We start from the raw sequence: 22,178 nt of genomic DNA on the forward strand, positions 1-22,178 counted from the left end.
ACAAATAAGTTTCCTAATGTTGCTTTCACTTTCTTGTGAGCACCCTGGAGCACTGCCTAACTTAGGACAGGATCTGTTGCCTAGAGGTATCCATGCCATCCAGAGTCTTTGTAAAACTATCCCCAGTGACATGATGGCTTTCTGTCTCTGACACATCTCCTTCCTTCCACTCCTCATACCGTCTGTGTTAGAATCTTCCACAGCTTTCTGTAATTCAAAGGGACTTTGCAGTACCCTATAGGGTCCTGGTATTGCAAATGTCTATATGTCATACACTTCCCTTCATTAATTTGTCAACTCCATCTCAAAATTAATTGGCTTAATTTGTTTTTCCCATTAGCCCTGGGAAAGTTGTTCTAGAATCTCATTCCTTTGTTGGCTGGAGTCCTCCTAATTCCCAGCATAAAGTCATCACCAAAATACTGCCTGCTACATTCATCTTTGAATCCTGAGACTAACGAGCCCTTCTAAAGCAAGTACAGAGCTTGATGTGGTAGTGAAAATTTCCAATAACATATTTAACTTTAAGCATAGCACTTTAACTTTTGGGAATGTCAAATAAACGTGAAACTGTATGACTACATTATCTGTATTAAAATAATTAACTAGTACCCAACATCTCAGACAGAATTGGTCATCTAAGCTGAAAATTCATCAGTGCTACCTTCTTGCTCAGTATATAGGAGGCATGATTATGTTTAGCAGCCACAGTGTGTGCTACCAGATTCTGGAACTGATTCAGCTTCCATTCAACTGATGTATTACTGTTATTCTTACACACTTAACAGCTCTACTTTGTCATGGAGAAGGCTGGATTTGTATTTCTTTATGCAAACTAAGTTTCCAGCATAGTCACTTGGCTCCTGGTGTTAGTCTTATACAAGCCAGGTTGGATGGGGCCCTGAGTAACATAGTCTAGTGGAAGGTGTCCCTGACCATGGCAGGGGAATTGGAACCAGATCTTTAAGGTACCTTCCATCCCAAACCATTCTATGACTCTATGATTCTATGATTCCATGACCTAACAAATACTAGGAAATACAATATAATCATTATACTTGGTAACATATATTGCCAGTTTGTATGGACATCGAACGGTGTACTTATGTACTGACATTTCAAAGTCTACAACAGAATTAGTAAATTACAGAAATATATCTACAGTATGTATTAAATTGATAGAGAAAACCAAGAATCTTGCTAGGAAAAAGTTTCTTTATTTGTTTAATAGACTAGAGTGGAGAGTGCCTCTCACCTTCCTTCTTTCCCCCAGCTCCTGGAGAAGGATCATTTCAATGTTATCAAGGTTTACTCGCCCCACAGGTAAGCCAGTAAGTATAACAAAGGAGACCCTGTCTCTAAATTCTACTTAAGTACATATATGACAGTGGAATACTGGTTTTTTTTTTTATTAATTCAGATATTCAGAGGCTAAATTATGTTCCAATGAAGTCAGCTATGGAAATTGAAAACTGAAAATGTATTTATTTCAGAGGGATACATAGTTATATACTTCTAGTTTGCCTTGTCTAGTTTAAATTACTTTATGCAAATCTCATTTTCAAGGATTATGTATAGAGTAAAATTAGATGAGCCCTTAAATAGCTAATATAATATAATTGTGGAATTATTGTGTGTGCATAGCATGCACGTAAGACCCAGATGTTAATTAGTAAATCAGGTTGATTTAGCAAACAAACTTCTGATGAAAAACTGAAAGGAGAGACAATTACTTCCTAGAAAGTTATTGTTTGTACTATGAGCTCACTGAAAGGGAAAAATTAACATGGCAAAAAAATGCTTTTATAAAAAAGGAAAACCCAATTAAGTCATATAAGTAGGAATTCATTGGTCCCAGAATCTAGATTTACACAAAAAGATGTGAGATGTTTACCATGCATGCGGACTCTGTGATGGTAAGGCAGCTTCATGCAGTCAAATCTTAAACTTGCATCTATCACTGCATTTCACCTGACAGTAATAGACATAGTGCAGTTTGCATCAGATGCAGACCTTTGCCCTTCTTTTGAGGGATACAGCTGGCTCCAGAAGGTTAAAAATTCAGTCAGACAGCCTATAGTTTCCCTGAACCATAATTCCCCTGGTGCGTGTCTTTGAATGGGTGCTGTTCATAGGCTTTATCCAAATGGCAGCTTTTCACTCTGTGGAAATCGAAAACTTGTGTTAAAATATTTCAGCTTTGTAGACATAACAAAAAAAAAGGATTTTTTTAAAATTACAAATATAATAACTGTAATTTAGGTAAATTCTGTTATTTGGCATCAAGCGGACAAGTCAGTTTTGCCTTTCTTATGAAAAGCTGACATTTAATGCCTGAAAATACCTGGAAATGAGTGTGAATTACTCAGAGAAAAATATTGCCTCTACTAAAGCCGACAACAGAAACTTCAGAACAATTGCCTGGAACAACCTCTCATCTCAGCCTACAAACCCTATTCAGGCCTTGGCAATGTCTTCATTGCTTCCCAAACTCATGTTGATTTCAGTGGGAGTTCTGAATGTATCCAGGACAGGAGGTACTGCCCACATTTCCTACTGTGATAAAACCTCTGCCACGACCTGTGATGGTTTATCTACTGATCCCCAGATCCATTATCTGCTGATGGTTTATCTACTGATCCCCAAAATCTCATTCACCAGGACACAAAAGCTGAGCAAAACATGGGTGCAGTGAGTGCTACAACAGTATTTCAGACTATCCTAGCATATAAAACCCTTTAGTTGTGAATAACAAAGCTGATATCAGGGCCATCTTTTAAAAACCTAATGCCTCAGCAAGCAAAGCAATCCATTCTGTACTCCATTTCAGATGATAAAAATTCAGCTTTGTATTTTGAAGGACTTTTCTATATACACATGCACATGGTGGGAGAGCTGGAACGTTTTTAAACAGTGATGAATGGAGCATTCAAAATGTTTGTCATCATACATCTGCAGCTGGACACCTGATAAGCTGTTCTTGGTTTCAGTGGGAAAAAAACATGTTCTCTGTTGCGTCTATTCTCATCAGGGAAATGTCAGTAAAAATACTCTCAGTGTATCAGCATCCGCCTAAAGAAATGCTTAACCAAAAAGTATCTTTTATTACATAGAAATACTCTGAGGATAGGAAGAGTTTGATTTATTGTGTAAACATCCTTTATCCATCTTTCAATGGCTGTTTACAACAAGCTTTGTTGTAAACTCCATTCTTGCGAACTCCACTGCATCACCACTCAAATTTTTCCGTATTAAAATTGTAGCAATGTTTATTTACACTGAATGGTTCAAACTGAATGACTTACTGACCTGCAAACAAGAAGAAAGCTTTATTACTTGTCAGCTTTGTATGACTGTAGTTAATAGAAGAGACAGTTGCAAGATCTTGTGCTTTTTTCTAGTCTGGCTATTCCTGGCTGCAGGGACATAGTAGCATGCGTTAGAGCAAAAAATAAATACTTTAAAAAAAGAAAAGAAGAAGTAAAGACAGAAAAACAAAACCCAAAGCTGAGCTAGAGTCAGTCTGTGCACTCAAGGCACTCATGTTTTCAAAACTGCTTTCATATGCTCAGGGCCTTGAAGACTTCACCAGCCCTACATGTCCCTGCCCACCCCCCAGGTGCCCTCCACTTTGCCCAGGGCCTAGGATCTCATTTCAGCTCCCTAAGGGCCATCAGCCCCTGCCCTAGTGATGCCTCGGCAGGGCTGGTCTCCAGCTCACCATAGCCCTGCCTCTGTGAACATGAGCCCAGCCTGTGGGCTGATGTCCTTTCCTAGCATTGACCCGTCCCCATCCCCATGGGCCTGCCTGGCCACCGAGGGGCTGTGTCTGTCCCTGGTTCCCCACATTGGGCCTGATAATTTAAAACACTATTTTAAACACAAAAAACATCATTCACAATGAATATATAGTTCCATTCCATAAAGTACTTGCATTTTAATGAAGAATACAGTTTCCTAGCAGCAGGTGTTAACATCGAAATGAAAAATTAGACCATTATGTTGTGTATCTGCCTTCAGAAGGATAAATTGAAAATAGGATTTACTAAAAACACTGATAATATCTTGATACCCTCATTTGTCTTTTAAGGTGTATTAAATTTCATGGGGTTTCTAGTTTGCTTGGGGTATTTCAAGACTGCTTGGGGAATACACAGTGGAATGTTTTTCTAAGTTATTACAACTGTATGTCTGCCTAAAGTGTGACCTGTTGATAGCTGTATGGAGGTATACTTTGATGCCTGTATCCTCTCTCATTCTGGGAAAGCTTAGAAAGTAATTACAAAACTTCTGCTCTCCAGTCTTTCTGTATTAAATGTCATAATTAAAGGTGAAATCTGGGGCCATGGGAATCTGTTCTTAAGCTCTGATTCTGCAGGCACTGAATCTACTTATTAATCTCTGTACAATGTCTAGCGCTACTCTCACTGTTTAAAATTGAGTAAATATACAAATACTGCCAGGATTAGGGGTATCTTATGACACTCTTATTCTTTTTTATCAGTAATTTCCTCTGAATAGTATTCATGAGCCAAGATAGCAAGGTCAGGCTATGAAGGAAGTGTTTCTCCTATAATTTGCGGTTATTATTGTAGTCCAGTGGGCCCAGTTAACAAAACACAGCTCCTTAAGCCGAGGTCAGTGACCAGGTAAGTTTGATGCAGGCTGAGGGAACCTCCAGCACAGGCAGACAAGTAAATGGCTTACTAAGTGAATAGTATACAATGTTAAAGAGCTACAATGACAGCCAGATATTGTGGATTTCATTTTGTCCTCTCAATATGAGATCTTTTACAGATGGTTTTAGTTCCTAAAAGTGAAAATGTTCATATCTTTGATTCTGAAGTGTATAGAATCATAGAATCATAGAATAGTTAGGGTTGGAAAGGACCTTAAGATCGTCTAGTTCCAACCCCCCTGCCATGGGCAGGGACACCTCACACTAAACCATGCCACCCAAGGCCTCATCCAACCTGGCCTTGAACACCACCAAGGATGATTCAAGGATGATTTCATCATTCACAATCTCCCTGGGCAACCCATTCCAGTGCCTCACCACCCTCACAGTAAAGAATTTCTTCCTTAGATCCAATCTAAACTTCCCCTGTTTAAGTTTGAACCCGTTAACCCTTGTCCTGTCACTACAGTCCCTGATGAACAGTCCATCCCCAGCATCCTTGTAGGCCCCCTTCAGATACTGGAAGGCTGCTATGAGGTCTCCACGCAGCCTTCTCTTCTCCAGGCTGAACAGCCCCAACTTTCTCAGCCTCTCTCCATACGGGAGGTGCTCCAGTCCCCTGATCATCCTTGTGGGCCTCCTCTGGACTTGTTCCAACAGTTCCATGTCCTTTTTATGTTGAGGACACCAGAACTGCACACAATACTGCAAGTGAGGTCTCCCGAGAGCAGAGTAGAGGGGCAGGATCACCTCCTTCGACCTGCTGGTCACGCTCCTCTTGATGCAGCCCAGGATACGGTTGGCCTTCTGGGCTGCAAGCGCACACTGAAGCTGCCTCATGTTCATTTTTTCATTGACCAACACCCCCAAGTCCTTCTCTGCAGGGCTGCTCTGAATCTCTTCTCTGTCCAACCTGTAGCCGTGCCGGGGATTGCTCCAACCCAGGTGTAGGACCTTGCACTTGGCATGGTTAAACTTCATAAGGTTGGCATCAGCCCAAGCGTGTCGAGGTCCCTCTGGATGGCATCCCTTCCCTCCGGCGTATCAACCGAACCACACAGCTTGGTGTCATCGGCAAACTTGCTGAGGGCGCACTCAATCCCACTGTCCATGTCACCGACAAAGATGTTGAACAAGACTGGTCCCAACACTGATCCCTGAGGGACACCACTCATTACCAGTCTCCAGCTGGACATCAAGCCATTGACCACAACTCTTTGCGTGCGACCATCCAGCCAGTTCTTTATCCACCGAGTGGTCCACCCATCAAATTGATGTCTCTCCAATTTAGAGACAAGGATGTCGTGTGGGACAGTGTTGAACACTTTGCACAAGTCCAGGTAGATGCAAGTCCAGGTAGATGATGTCAACTGCTCTGCCCCTGTCCATCAGTTTCGTAGCCCCATCATAGAAGGCCACCAAATTGGTCAGGCAGGATTTCCCCTTAGTGAAGCCATGCTGGCTGTCACCAAGCACCTCCTTGTTTTTCATGTGCCTTAGCATGCCTTCCAGGAGAATCTGCTCCAAGATTTTGCCAGGCACAGAGGTGAGACTGACTGGTCTGTAATTCCCCGGGTCATCCAGTTTCCCCTTCTTGAAAATGGGGGTTATATTTCCCTTTTTCCAGTCGTCGGGAACTTCACCTGACTGCCATGAGTTTTCAAATATGATGGCCAGTGGCTTAGCAACTTCATTTGCCAGCTCCTTCAGGACCCGTGGATGGATTTCGTCAGGTCTCATGGACTTGTGTATGTTTAGGTTTTTAAGATGGTCTCGAACCAGATCCTCTCCTACAGTGGGCCTAGGGTCTTCATTCTCACAGTCCCTGTGTTCGCCTTCCAAGACTTGGGTGGTGCGGTCAGAGACTTTGCCAGTGAAGACCGAGGCAAAGAAGTCATTAAGAACCTCAGCCTTCTCCAAATCCAGTGTAGCCAGTTCTCCCGACATCTTCTGGAGGGGGCCTACGTTGTCCCTAGTCTGTCTTTTATTCGCTACGTACCTATAGAATCCCTTCCTATTATCCTTAACATCCCTAGCCAAGTTTAATTCTAACTGGGCCTTAGGTATAACCTACCAATGAATAAACCTATATGAAAAAGAAGTCTGTACTCCATAGTTGTAATATTTCTTACAGATATTTTGATGCTCTTTTTCTATAAATGTGAACAACCTTGGTTTCCTGCTTTAAATGCAGTGGGATTAAAAGCACAAGCTCTGATGGCCTACAGTTATAGCATTAGCATAAGGAATTATACAATTATGTCAGGGTATGGCCATGTCTACATGAACACGTCATAAAGCTTTTGAGTACATGCTTGAGTATTCAAAATTGGCATCCATCCATGCAGCACATCTTGCTAGGCATTAAGCTAGTCCACATGGCTTTTAGTGTTTACACCATTTTTTTTTACTTGCTTGGCATTCACAGTGCTAGATTAGGGCTGTCTTCATTAGGAAGCTGGAAATGAGTTTCTATGGTTATTTGACTATCAGCTTCTCTCCCCAGTTCATGGGTAGAGAAATCTATGAAACACAGTCCTTCCACTTTGCTTTGTACATTGCATTATTAATTCTATTCTCTGATAGGTTCTAGCAATCCTATGCCTTCTCATATCCATACTTCATTTTTAACCTCCTCCTGACTTGAGTTCTCTCATGCTGCCTCTCCCAGTGCTTTTAGCTGTAGGGCAATTGCATCCTAACTGCTTAGTTCCTTGTGCTCCTGTGGAAGTCATGTTCTACAGCATTCTCCTGATAATAAACTTTTTCTTTTTTTTTTTTTTTCTTCTGCTTCCTTGACCAGGTAATGTTTTTTTTGTTTGTGGAACATTATACTCAGGAATCAATCTGCTTTACACAACTGCCCTTTTGATTTTGAGATCAGTTTTGGTTAGCTAGAGGGCAGAAATTACAAAATACCTCAACAAAATGTTAAAGATCCATTGAGCTCTCTGAAGCTTCTCTTAGTTGTCATGGTTTAACTACCACTTCCCATCATGCTTTGGATTTGCGTTGAAAACTGTGTTGATAATTGAGGGATGTTTCAGTTACAGCTGAGCAGTGCTTACACAGAGTCAAGGCCTTTTCTGCTCCTCACACCACCACACCAGCATGTAGGCTGGGGGTGCACAAGGAGTTTGGAGGGGACACTGCCAAGACAGCTGAGCCCAACTGACCACAGGGATATTCCATGCCATATGGTGTCATGCTCAGTATGTAAAACTGGGGGAAGAAGAAGGAAGGGGGAGATGTTTGGAATGGTGTTTGCCTTCCCAAGTACCATTACATGTGATGGTGCCTTGCTTTCCCGGGGATGGCTGAACACCTGCCTGCCCATGGGAAGCAGTGAATGAATTCCTTGTTTTGCTTTGCTTGCATGTGCAGCTTTTGCTTTACCTGTTAAACTGTCTTTATGTCAACTCATGAGTTTTCCCAATTTCACTCTTCTGATTCTCTCCCCCATCCCACTGGCGGGGTGTGTGTGTGAGCAAGAGGCTGTGTGGTGCTTAGCTGCAGTGAAAGTTAAACCAGGACAGTAGTGAAGATGGGAATATACATCATTTATAAGAATAGGCAAGGTTACAAGTAGTTTGGGAAAGGTTTGGATTTTTTTTTTTTTTTCTGTTTAGATGTCACCTCTAAGACATACTTTTACATGCTGTGAAAGTTACCAGCTCTGGAATTCAAGGTCAGTAATAGGAAAGTTAGAAATTATGAAGATGGGTGAGTTAAACTGACTATACAAAAATAACCACTATTGGCTTTCTCTTTTTTTTTCCTGGTTCTTACTGTTTGTTTGTTTTGGTTTTTTAAAGGACTTTTACATCCTTTATAGCCTGGAAGACACCTTGAACACTGGTTGTCTCTGAAACAGCAATATCCACTTTTTTCTGCAGGTTGCTGAAACAATAGCTGGGGCAGGTAAAAAGTGCCTTGTTTATCTTACCCAGTTCTCCAGACAGTTCTGCCTCAACACAGGGGTTAATGTCAGCTGCTATCCTAGTACTGGAAGGTATCCCTTTTCTTGCGAGAAGAAAAACTAAGGATTTAGCTACTTCTAAGAAGAGCAGTACTTCTGGGGAGAAATAGAAAGGGAAGAGTTATGGACCTCGTCCCAGCCATGTACAAGCAGGGGCCGAATATGTTGAGTACAAGTAAAATCTCTTCAGCGCTAGGTCTTGTCATTTAATATATCTGGTTCTTTATCCATCCTGCAGTTATTACTATTAATCTCTGTATTATTGGGTTTAACTAAAAAGCTTTTGTAGTATATTAAATACTTCAGTGGAGCCCAAAGAGATAATACCTGCTGTAAGCCCTCTGAATAGAAAACTAATTATCCATAAAATTCACCAGTTTGGGCTGGCACAATGTATTTTTGGCAGCTATCACCTTTTTAATTTACTTCCATATCTTCAAATATTCATCCTTCAAAATACATATGCTCTCAGAACATGCAACTTTTAATAAAGTTTAGCCTCAGGTAGAATTTGATCTTAAGAGCCATATATAGAAATAGAAACCTCAGGCTGTTTTATTGAAGTTTTGTATACTGTGCAATGTGGGTCATATTTTGCACTCCTCACATACATACTTAGTCAAATACATATCCTGGATGAGCAGAATCTGGTTCTTACTTGCCTCTCTTTTGTTCCCTCACTTTGGTGTAGAAAACTACCTTAATGCTTTCCTACTTAAAAAAGAAGTGGTAGAATAAAAAGCAGCTTTCCAAATCTAATCTGACACGACAATATTTCACAGTAGTTTTGTAATTATCTGACTACTGTCATAGAATCATAGAATGGTTGGGGTTGGAAGAGACCTTAAAGATGCATAAATTAAAAGCTGGATGTAGTCTGGGGGTACAATACTCTGTATTTCATAGATATATTAATAGGGTATCTTACTACAATGCCTTGCAGATAGTAGGGTTTTTTTGTGAGGGCAAGCTTCAGTGTTCTTTGGCAGAAGTCTGTGTATCATGGAACAGCAGCTGGTAACAGGCTGTACAAAAGCACTGTTTGGTGAGTGGAACATGCCTTAATGCCTGTAAAAATTAGTCTGATTTATCCATACTTTGCTGGAGAGAGAAGAAAAAAAGGTAGTCGACACTTCATCCATGAGTTAAAATATTTTTAAGAGACAGTGTGCATGTTTATGCCTATTCTTTCTCCCCAAAACATTACCTGCCTACGACCAAAGTGCATCTATAGATGTAGGGACCACAGTATCTCCACTGATCCTATTTCTCCCAGCTGTCCACAGAGAAGCTCCTAGAGAGCAGTGGTTATCCGTCTCCTCGCACGAAGGAATTATTCGCAACTCTCGGAGTCCATTCACCTTTGCCAAGAGAGATTCTATTCTTAAGGTCCTTTCCAACCCTAACTACTCTATGATTCTGTTCTATGATTCTATGCAGCCGGGGCCGAGCCCCTCACCCCGGATGCCCTTCCCATTTCAGCCCCTCAGGGGCAGCAGGAGCCGGCGGGCTCTCCTGGCACAATGGGAGGGAACCCTCTCCCCCAGCACCGCCTGTTAGCGGCCGCGGAGGAGATTAAGCAGACGCAGAGCCTGCTTCTGGCACCCGGGCCCGCGGAGAAGCCTGCTCGCCGCAGGGGGCACAGGGGGGGAAGCGGCTCCCTGAGGTACCTCCCCGCCTGTCACCCTGCCTGCCTGCCTCCCCGGGACCCGCCGCCGGCACAGCGCAGGCCGCGAACTATGACCCGCCGCCCGCAGCCGGGCTTCCCCAGGCCCGTCCAGTCCAAGTCCCTCGAACTTTCCCCGGGCGCTCGCAGCAAGCGGCCCGCTCCGTGCTGCCCCGTTCGCCGCTGCCTGCACAGCCCCCGCCCCTCCTGGCGAGTCCCCCCTCAAGCACCGCCTGTCCTCAGAGCCTCCAGCATCCCCGCCACTCGGGGACCCCCTGCTCCTCTCCCCTTCACACCGACCGCACCCCCCTCCGCCACCCTCCGCCTTTCCCCCCGCCTCCCCGCACGCGTTCCCTCCTCCCGCCCCGGCCCGCACACGCCCACCCTGCCCCTTCCCCACAGCCAGACCCGCGCCGGGCAGAGCCCCCCGCTGCTGCTACCGCCGCCGGCTCCACTCCCCGGGGCCGCCACGACCTCCGCACGCTCCTGCCCTCGCCGCCCAGGAGAGACCCCCTCAACAAAGGAGGGGAGCCGCACCCCCGGCCGCTCTGTCCGGATGCGGTGAATCCCCCGCTTCGCCTCGCCTCGGCTCGGCTCGCCTCCGGGGCCGCGTCAGCGCGGGAGGGAAAAAGAAGAGAAGCGGCGGCGCGACTAGCTGCCACCATGGGCTGCTGCACGGGGCGCTGCACGCTGATCTTCCTCTGCTCGCTGCAGCTGGTGAGTGCTGGACCTGCCCGCCCCGGGGCACGCTTCGGCTTCGCGGGTGCTTTCCCCCTGCCCGGTCACGGAGCGGCCGCGGAGCTGTCCGGCAGCGCTCTGTGCAGGCGTGCGGGACGTCGGGAGCGGGGCCCCCGGGGCTCCGTGAGTTTTGCAGCTCGGCGTCGGCGAGAGCGGCCCTGCGGGTGGGGACGTGGGGGTTGGGGGCGGCCAGGGCGGGCGCTCAGCGGCTGAGCCCGGGCGGCTGTCAGCGCTCCCTGCCTGGGGGAGGGACGGAGACAGGGAGAGTCCCCCGCCCGGCGGCGCTTCCCGGCGGTGTGGCTCCCGCTAGTGCGAGACAGGGGCTTCCCCGTCTGCTGAGCCCAGGGCAGAGGGGTCGGTGTCCCCGGGGGGCGGTGGCTGCGGGGCTGGGGCTGTCGGTGATGGGCGCTGCCGCCGCGGGCAGCTCAGCTCCCGGGTCAGTGCTGGTTGAGGAGGTGTGTGTGCGAGCAACGCCGTCACCGCCGCCTCTTGGCTTTCTCTGCTGTTCTTAACCTTTGTGCGAGCGGCGTCTGCCGGCCCTCTGCCGTGACTTTTCTTGGGATTCCTTTCCTCCGAATGAATGTTCCTCAGCGTGCAGGCGAAATAACACAACGGTGCATCTTCTTCTCCTTGTTTACTGAAGTTGGCATATTTGTTTCAGAGAAAAGAGTTGTTGAGACAAAACACTGCCAGACAATAATACTCCATTCACTGGCTCATTAGCCGAATGATAAAATTATGCTTTTCCTTTAACAGCAGTCCCTGGGTCCCAAGAGTATTTTGAAAGATTTTTCTCTTTTCTAGTGACTCAGAATCATCATTTTGCCACATGATCTTTCTTAAGATGAGTGCTGTTCTGTGTGTGTCTGTAAAGAAGTGGGATGCAGTTACTGTTGGTTTATTATTTATTTCCTAATCCTTTGCTAATCTTTCTAGTTTTCTGTTACAGCACTTTGAAATCTCTTCTGTTTCAGGGGTAATACACTTAAGTGCAATGCATAAAATTACTTCATTTGAAGAGCCTCTTTTGTTTTCAAGGCTTTATGCTATGTCTGAGTCTGTGTGAACTGGTGTACGTACCTCCATTGTTTTCCGTGGGAGCCTGGACCTCTTTAGATGTGCTTTAGTGTGATGGAGCTAAGTGTGGTCTGAGTGCTTCAGTGGCACAACCTTGCCAAAAAGCACTGAGGATGTGTGATTTGTGCTTTCAGCATGAGGAAAGCCTTGTTTCTACATTTCTGGTCTTCTTACTTTTCTTGTTTTGCAGCAGTTATGCACGTACTGTCCTATCGACTGCAGCAGACTCACTCCTGATTTACTTCAGTGCATGCAGGAGGGGAAACAAACCCTTTTCCTTCAAATATATCTCTCTGCCAGTTATGAAGGTTATAATAACTGTATTTACTATCCTGTAGAATTACTTGGAGGCTATAAAAATCGAAGTAAAATGTGAATAGCCACTATAATCTGCAGAGAAATGCATATAAAGTCTTTCAGAAAAAGATTCGTATTTTATAAAAGGCCTCTCAGATGATAAAACAGCTTCCAAAAACGACTTTAATGCACAGGTTTTCTTGAATGTACTTACCTGCTTTATAATAACGTTCCACTGTCATACTCACATCTTTCAGTCACTGATAAATGTCTGTATGCCACAATGCTTTAATTTTGATTTCTTTCCATTTAGAAAGTAAAGCTGTGGTGTAAATCAAAAAAGTTACCTGGTAGAGAAGGACTTAAAGCTCAGGTTCTTTCATTGTTTTCAGTGATGGTAGCCTTTGGTTTATGTCTGTAGAAGTTGTCACTATAGGCAGTTTTAGGTCTTTTTCTAACATCATGAGTGTAAAGCAGGTACAGCAAAACTGCATTCCTGAACATTACTGTCATTAAATGAGGTTTTATTTCACCTTGAATCCGTTTATGGAGGGGTGAAAGAGGTGTTACTGGCTGCGAACAACGTTTAGATGAAATGTTACAAACCAAGGCACCTGTAGTGCTAATTAGTAACATTTCAGAAGTAGAGATGACTTACAGGACTTGAGGAAAAGCTTCAGGACGCAAATGGGCAGGTATTCTAAAAAAGGAAGTTGCTCACTTAGGTCATATTCTGGTTATGTCAGAAAAGGGCGTGGGAACAGTTTGGGCTTAACCTTAAGACTAACCTTTAGATTTCAACCGAGAAAGAGATATATTCTAAACCACAGTTGGCAACACCTTGCACAGCAAACGTGCTATATGGGTTCTCTTTGGTGTAAGGTGATACAAACTAAAAAAGCTAAGTTCCTGGAAAAATCATGTCAAAGATTTGATTCCTGTTCTGAAGAAAGACATAGTGTTTAGCAGCCTCAAAGCAGTTGCTTGGTTCCTAAAAGCTGTCATCTCAAACTAGGCTGCATGTTTATGTGTTTCTGTAATGAAGAGTTACAAGGTGAAAAGAAAAACAGTTATTGCATGACAGTCAATAAAATACCATTTCTCTAATGATAATACATTAAGTGTATTAACTTCAAGAAGATTTGTTTGCAATTTTCAGTGCTGTTTGTCAGTTTGAGGATGTGACAATAACAGTTTTCAGTTATGTTTTGATCTATGAAAGTGTTTATTTCTAACAGCTTTTACATTTCATAATAAACACATATTAATGTTGAATTCAGTAATCCCAAGGACAGTCTGTAGTTAATCTGTAGACAGTCTTTTGTTGTTTAAGGTCTTCATCTTAAATGTGAGTCCATATCATCATGTGTATGTAATATAGGGATCTGAAGAAAAATCACAGAGGCAGGAGGCTAGGTGGCACCAGTTCAGGGAAAGCTGTCAGCTGCATGGTTTCTTTGAACCTCTGCAGGTGGATTCTGCTTCTGAAAGCCAGGGGAATTTTGTGTAAGGAGAACTACATTGTGACACTCCCTCTCCCTTCCCTCCCAAAAATAAACAACCAACAACAAACCCCTGTGATCTTGCATTGTTTTGCTTTTCCTAAGCGAGACATTGTCATATGCCATTTCCAAAGTTTTCAGTCTAAGAACTCAGAAGTGTATGTTTATCCTTCTGTGCATAAATCTGTCATCAAGACTATTAGGAACTATCTATACATCAGGAAAATATCTCATAAGGGGATATGAATCCTTTGGATTACAGCCATAATTCTTCAGTACTGGTGCCATTAGAAGTTTCAGATGTTGGCCTTGTCTGTACTAGAAAATTAAAGCAGCTGCCAGAGAAGGTGCCTGTGCTAATGTAGCCACCATGCCATAAAATACCACAACATGAAAATGTTTGGAAATAAAAACAAAATCAAAAAATACTGAATTCTGGAAGGGGTAAATTGACAACGAATTGCAGAGAGACTTAGCTGTGTGAATCCAGTTGATGTTAATATGTGTCACACAGTGAAAACCTTCATGCTGCTTTGAAAATGTGTTTCTGAGAAACTACCATTGCGGGATAATTTTATTTCAACTTTTCTGGTAAGTGGAATTTTTTGGTACCTAGAAGTGTACAGAAACACAAACGCAAAGAACTCTAAATAACAGAGATCATGAATGAGATTTTCAAAGTAGTAAAGGTAAGATTAATGGAAAGTGCATGGCTGTGTCCCTTTCATTGCTTTAACAATCTCATTTCATGTTTTTATCCTTGGACTTCCTCACACTGTGCTCATTGTATAGATCTTGATTTAGAAGTGTATGCTCTATCCAGTATAGCTAGTGTAAAATAGCCTGTACCCTATTTAACCTCTTACTTTCCAAATAATTCAAGTGTCAGCAGACCACACTGAGAAATTATTTAGGTGGAAACACAGCTTCTGCGTGTTAATGTTTTGCCTAGTGATTGTTTGGGGAGTGCAGCTGACCATTTTAACAGACGAACTCCTTTCAATATTTAGAAGATTTATGTTTGTGATTGCCATTAACATTAATTATACTGATGTGTGTAAGTAAATCCTTACGCTTGGAGAGGAGACTATATCCATTAGACCAAATGGTAATCATAGAATGATAGAATAGTTAGGGTTGGAAAGGACCTTAAGATCATCTAGTTCTAACCCCCCTGCCATGGGCAGGGACACCTCACACTAAACCATGCCACCCAAGGCTTCATCCGACCTAGCCTTGAACACCACCAGGGATGGAGCATTCACAGCCTCCCTGGGCAACCCATTCCAGTGCCTCACCACCCTCACAGTAAAGAATTTCTTCCTTAGATCCAATCTAAACTTCCCCTGTTTAAGTTTTAACCCATTATCCCTTGTCCTGTCACTACAGTCCCTGATGAATAGTCCATCCCCAGCATCCCTATAGCCTCCCTTCAGATACTGGAAGGCTGCTATGAGGTGGAGACCTGTTCTCCAGGCTGAACAGCCCCAACTTTATCAGCCTGTCTTCATATGGGAGGTGCTCCAGTCCCCTCTTTTATCATTTGTTGCTGTATATGGTGGAATTCCAGCAGTTATGTGGGGAAGTGGTATATGGCATGCATAGATTTTAATCTCATTTTAAAATGCTTTATAAAGCTGGAAACTTGCAACTTATGATTTTGACTCTTGGTGCTTGTTTGTTAGAACTAACAGTTACTCAGTTAACAGCGCAGGGATTCAAGGGATTTGATAAATTTGAAAAAGTAAAATCTTTGAAACAGTATATTACTGCATCTTTTTATGTTGTCAAAAGAATCACTAGCCCATTGATCTGGAGATGAAGCATCTCTCCACTGATAAAGGAGGAGGAAGTATGATGGGGTGCCTGCTGTACTTACTAGCAGGGATGGAGGAGGCTTGGGATTTTAGCCCCAAACAATGCACTGGTTACAGGATGTTGCCCTTTCGGCTAGGACAGCTGAGGTGGGAATGATATTTTGCTCTGATAACTCAAACAACATCCCCAAAATGTGTAACTGTTGCTGGTGCCTGTGCCTTAGAGTCTGATACGGTTGTTGTATGGGTGTATAATTGCACTGAACATTAAGATTGGAAGTAATACACTGCATCCAGTAGAAAGAACTACTTGAATTAAATCTTTGCCATCCAAAAAATGCACAAGACTATATAATTTTTAGGATCTGTCGTACCAGGGACAAAAGAGTAACATGTAGCAATAAGTGGTTTTCAGTTTGCAGTTTTGGTTTATTTTACAAAATGTTTGGGAGATACCTGTTAGTTGAACACATGGTCCCACTGCATCAGCAGTGTAATGTTTAACCACTCCAGGCACCAGAAATTCAGCCTCACTAGTGAAATCCCCTCCTGCCAAGGCTGCACGTAATACTTCTTTCAGCTCAGTGATCCAGAGTTGGGTGTTCAAACCTTGAGGACACCTGAACAGAGGTCTCTGAAATTTCTGAACGGGGTGAATTTCTTAAAGAAGCCATGCAGCTTTTGCTTAGTTTAAGGCTCCCTTCACCACAGCAGGCTATTTTTCTACAGTTCTTTGCTGCTCTATGACTGGTGGTCAGTTGTCATATAAACATTTAATGAATATTTGTACAGTGGTGAAGTAGAAAAGTTAAGTCAATGATAATAATGACAATTAATTCACTGGAAATTGGGAATTATAAAGCTATTCTTCCTGTCTATAAGATCAGTAAGTTTTGGAAATAATTGTTTTAAGAACATTGGAATATGCTGCTGATCTGTTGCTATTTCAAGATCTGCTACATTCTGCCAGGACACAATTCTTTGGACTAGGAAACAAAGATTGTATTTTTTGAAATCATTGATATTCAGAGAGATAGTATTGTTTGATCTAAGTGGAGTTTGGGCAGGGCTTGCAGAACTTGAACTTAAAATTTCTTTTTATGTTTATGTTTGGAGATATACCAGATTGACTGCACTTGCAGTTGGTTAGGTGGTGTTTAAATCTTGCTGATTTTCTGAGGTTTGGTTCTGAAATGAGCATTTGTAAAACTAAGTAAACTTAGGTCATGTTTGTAATCTGTATTTATCTTATATGCATCTAATAGGTATGAAGCGATGCTTTTAGTTTTGGGACCAGTCTGGTAGGTTGTCGAGTAATAAAACAACTATTTAATTTTTTTTCCAAATGGCTTTTCCACATAAATAAATGAATTTAATTGAACAGATGAGCAAACAGAGAGTCAAACAAGTCACACAGATCATTAGCCCTGATACTGCACAAGAAACATGAGTGGAGGTTTTGTACTTCATTTGAGTAGGACTGGAATCAGTTCACACATTCAATATAGATGTTGGTAAGGTGGTTACTTCTTAGATGTGCTCAGTGGAGCAGCAGTGGACCCAAGATGCAACAAGGGGGAGATTGTGATTAAGTACTAGGGAAAAAAAAAACAAAACAAAATTGACAATGAGAGCAGTCATACATTCAGTCGTGTTTTCCAGAGAAGTTGTGGAAACTTCATCCTTGGGTAAATTAAAAACCCTAGCTGAACATAGCTCTGAAAAACCTGATCTGACTGAAGTGTATCTGATGCTGAATCTATCCCTGCTATGAGTAAAGGTTTTATTAGATGACCTCTAGAGATTTCTTTCAACTTAGGCTATCCTGTGATTATGTGATGTTACCAGAGCATAAGGAATAGTGGCCTTTACTTCTTTATTAGAAGAGTTTTAAAAATCCACAGTAACTTGGGTTGTTTTGAAATAATTAGTTTCTTCATTTGTCATGGGCATATAACTGTGAAATAGGCTTGATATGGCAATAAAAATTCTAATATTCAGTTGTATCTCTTGGTATCAAACTCCAGTGTTAAATTCATTGTGAAGTACCTGTATTTCACAAATAATAATTTTGTGATACAGTATAGTATGTTGGATCTTTTGAACTCATTAGTATTGAAGCAAAATATATTTTATTCATTCAATCCTGTAATTAATTGCTAAGCAGTCATTTTGGGGCAAAGAGCCTTTTATTTCTATCTGTACAGGGAAATGAACTGCATGTTTTTGGTTCTACATGAATAATATAAAGGAGCAGTAATAAGTGACTGTGTGACTGTGTGGTTCAAGAGATTGATGACACAGGGTTTTTCACCTCTAGGTCACAATTTGAAATTCACAGCAAGTTAGATGAGGGCAAATGTCATTATGAAATGTTTATGTGAAATGTTAGCAGTCTTGATTTAGTGTCAATATAAGAAGATATCTCCATATTAGCCCTGATTTCCACCTTTTGTGTTATGCTAGGAGGGTCAAGGTTGGTGGCCATGGTACTGTGAAGATGGAAGTGATCTTTCTGCCAATGTTTTCTTCAGGTCGTCTTTGGAGGGGTGCTAGCAGGAGAGTGTAGTTCACACTGCCTTTGCTTATATTGGACATGGTGTTTTTGCTAGGGATGTCAGCATAGGGAGGCATTTGTAAACTTTGTGAGTCACATAAAATCACAATGAAAAATAATGTTAATTGTATTGTTTTTGTGTAAATTTAATCTTTTTCATTGGACAGAAAGAAGAAGATTTATTACTTCTTTTTATTTAGTACATTTTGCCTTGAAAATAGAATTTGGGTAATAGCAAATGGAAAAAAAGAGTCACTTTGAGTCTTGAAGCAGCTCAAATTTGTTTATGATATAACAGTTTTCTCCTCATCTGTCAAGAGCAGTCAACACCTACCTTTCTAAAGGGTGTGCCAGCAGGTTTCAGATGATACACTGCTACACTTGACGAGACCTCCAATTCCTTGACAGAGCAGTGCCAGCAGCTCCTTTACAGGTTTTAATGTGTCATAGGCTTTTTTTCTTTATCATGTGTGACCAGTGAAATCTTTGTAATCTCGCTATAAATCTGTGCTTTTGGTAGGTCTGTAAAAGACAGTGGTAAGCTGGATTTAATCACTGTTCTCTGATCTCAGGAACGTACAGAGTGCTTAAGACCCTGGCAATAAAAAGGTAGTGAAAGATTTTATTTTAGTCTTTTTACTTTTTACTATACTTCCTTATCATCTTGTCTTTCTTCAAACACAGCCATACCTTGCACGTAATCTCAGCTTAGATGGATTTTTTAATGCTGTGGTGATTTGGGACTTGTTCTTACAAGTTGCTGAATGCCCTACACCTCTCATTAAAGTTGCTGAAAGTCATTCTTTATATAGAGGCTCTTTATAATAATAGGTTCAAGCAAAAGCAGCAGTGAACCCGTTCCACCTAGAGGATGCCAGTATTGCAGTGAAATGAAAGGAAAAAGAGAAGTTTTCTACTTAATACAATAACCATTTTCTGCCAGGCAAATATCCCTCACAGAAATTAACATCCCAAAGTAGCAATATTGAAAATTTTATGAAATACAAAAGGAAGATAATTGTAACCAATTATTTATGTTGAGAGTGACTCTTTTGAATACTCACAGTTGGTTCTTCCACAGATCTCTCCAAAGGAAGTTGAGAGAAAAGGAGTTTTATTTCATCACTACAGAAGTTTTGGCTGAGAGTAGGTATAAATATATATATATAACGAGCATATGCTTGACAATGAGCCAAATGGAACTTCCCTAAGGAGGGTTTTGATACACACCAAAGAAGCTACAGATAAAGCAAAGCAAGACTAATAATTAGGAGATGAACCATGAGCAGAAAGGTTCTGAAATGCTTTTATAGTGAAGGAGATTATGTTGGGAGCATGGGAGGAAAAGTGGAGAAAGGTGCATTTAGATGAATGTAAAGAAAATAGAATGTGGAAGCCCTCTTCAGCAGACAGATAAAAGTTGTCTTTGTGTGTGGGAGGAATTCCTGTCCAAGGTTTCACTGAAAACGAGATTTTATCTGTCTTTTCTAACATGCCACTTCTCGTAAGTCAGTTTCTCACTACTCTGTCACAAAGTTCTTATGTTAATGTCAGATGTTTTGAACGAAAGGGCTCAAGGAAGCAACACCTTTATGTTTAATCAACGTTATTATGATGATATTTTCTAGTGAGATTGGAATAAATGGCAGTCTTTCTCATTCAGCTTTAGTTTTTGCGTTTGTTTGAGCCTAGGAATACTGTGGTGTTCTGGGAATGCTGCAGCTTCAGTGCCCTCTCGGCAGTTCCCAGAACCACATACCAGTAAAGTGCTTCTGGAGCTTGAGGTCATGCAGCAGAAGCTCAGCACAAGCCACAGTGGAAATGAGTAGACACATGAATTCTTACCAGCCTTGTGCATCTCTGCAAAAGAAACCTCCCACCCCAACCAATTAAATGCAGATTAAAAGATGGACTTTGAAAAGCTCATAATATGTCTAAATGCATTTCAGAAACAGAATTCTGTTAAAATGGAGTGCATAGAGAAAAAGCCTTTTGGAAGTTTAGTCTCCACAATCAAAGAATAAAAAAGCTGAAGAAGTCTAAAGCTGGAAAGTGTAGTGCATTGTAATGCAAGAATAGCATCATAAAAATACATAGTTCTACCTCTGCATGCCAGTTATTTTTTTTTTCCTGGTAAAAGCTTGTTGTACATTTCTACTGCAGACTGAACAAGATGTTTCATTTCTCTAATAGTATTTTTTCATGAACTGAGTAGACATCATCAAGGTAAGTATGTTTAGATTTTAACTCGAACAGAAACCTTGCTGCTCCTACAGATTGAATAATTTACGCCATAGAAACCCGAAAAACCTCTCTGCCTTCTAACACAGGTGGAGCTACTCAGAAGACTGAAGAGAGATGGTTTTCTCATGGAGATGCCCTGAACTACTGAAGGTTCTTTAATCAGTCTATAGTCAGCCAACTGTACATTCGTAAGATGCCTGTGTTAGCGTACCCATTAACATGTGCATTCAGGAAGCCTTAAAAATTCCCAGATTTGAAGGTATTTTTGCCATGTTTCTCTGTTAACAGTTATTCTTATGTTGGTGAAAGCTGCAGGTTGGTGTTCAGCCCCGTCCTTCTGATAAACCATTTCTGTTCTCATCAACAGGAAACTCTTGGCTCAAGTGGCTAGCTTTAAAATGATACGCTATTTCCATTTTCCTATTCTTCTTTTTCCTTGACCCAGATGACCTGTTCCCAACTCTCCACCCAGCTATTTAAGAACAAGTTTCTGATCTTCATCTGTTCTATCAAAGTAGGATTTAGACCCTGTTCCCCCAACCCCAAACCAGTCAAGACTATTAAAATTTATTTGTGGCTGTGAATAGGCCTTATGAATGTTGGATTTAAGGTTCTCCTCATCCTGAAGATATCTTTCGCTTCTGTGGTTGAGTTCTTCCATAACCTGTGGCTAAAAAACATTATTCTAGAGAACTGGAAGAAATGGCAAATGTGTTTGCAGTTACAAATAACAGATAGAATTCCTTGATTAAAACAGAGTAATTAGTGATATTCAGCAGAGCACTTTCAAAACCAGAGACGAATCTCTAGTCTTAAGGATCTACATGTATATTTATGCAACTTCTCTTGCTGAGTTATTTAAGAAAAAGAAAAGAAATGCATTTATGCTACTGTAGCCAGTTTCACTTTTAGGAAAATCAAATATGTCGTTATGATTAACTTGCATCTATGCAACATGAGTAAGATTTCTTTTAGTCTAAGCCACAGTTATTTGGGGTTCTTCACATCACATATAAAAAGGTCTGGTTAGTTCAGAAAAGAAGACGATGTGAATGAGTGATATCTAATAGATGAACTAGTAGTGGGATTTACTGTAATGCTCTTGTCAGGGGCCTTGCAACAGGAGTGTTGGAATGGAATGGAAAAAGTGCTTCCAAGTCTGAATTTACAATGACAAATTAGATGTATGAATGACAGTAGCCTAAATCCAAACTTCATTCAAATGTCACAAATGAGTTGAAGTATATTGAAGCATGTTAGATGCCATGAATGGCTTTAAGTCGTATTACTAATGTATAATTTAATCATAGTGGTTTGATGAAAGCCAAAGCTGAGTTGTGCCAGTAAGTAACCATAAAGTGCCAGAGTTTATTTAAATTAAGTGATGAAGCCTGTCATTTCTCTATGTTTTTTTCATGAGTTAAGTAGACATCATGCAGATAAATGTGTTTAGATTTTAATTATAACCAGTTACATGTGTTAATCTGTACAACTGTAGTAAGTTGAATGCACTGATGACTCCAGGCTGTGCAGCTGAGGTGTGGTGTGTGCTGCCTTGCACAGCAGTAATATGGGGTGCCTGAAGCCCTCTCCTTATCTGCAGTGTGGAGCAGTCACACCAGG

The 22,178-nt window shown here is 41.7% G+C and overlaps 1 protein-coding gene across 1 annotated transcript in view; it reads left to right on the top strand.

Annotated features, from left to right (window-relative positions):
- Nucleotides 1–10,986: 10,986 nt before the first annotated feature.
- NKAIN3 (sodium/potassium transporting ATPase interacting 3) overlaps nucleotides 10,987–22,178 on the top strand; it is a gene marked incomplete at both ends in the record, with an annotated part of 363,381 nt that continues 352,189 nt past the window's right edge. The window contains one exon of the mRNA XM_080610873.1: nucleotides 10,987–11,040. Within this exon, the coding sequence (XP_080466999.1) occupies nucleotides 10,987–11,040 (54 nt within the window). The remainder of the gene's footprint in view (nucleotides 11,041–22,178) is intronic.

The sequence above is a fragment of the Psittacula echo genome, assembly GCF_963264785.1.
Source record: "Psittacula echo genome assembly, chromosome: 2".
Lineage (NCBI taxonomy): Eukaryota > Metazoa > Chordata > Aves > Psittaciformes > Psittacidae > Psittacula > Psittacula echo.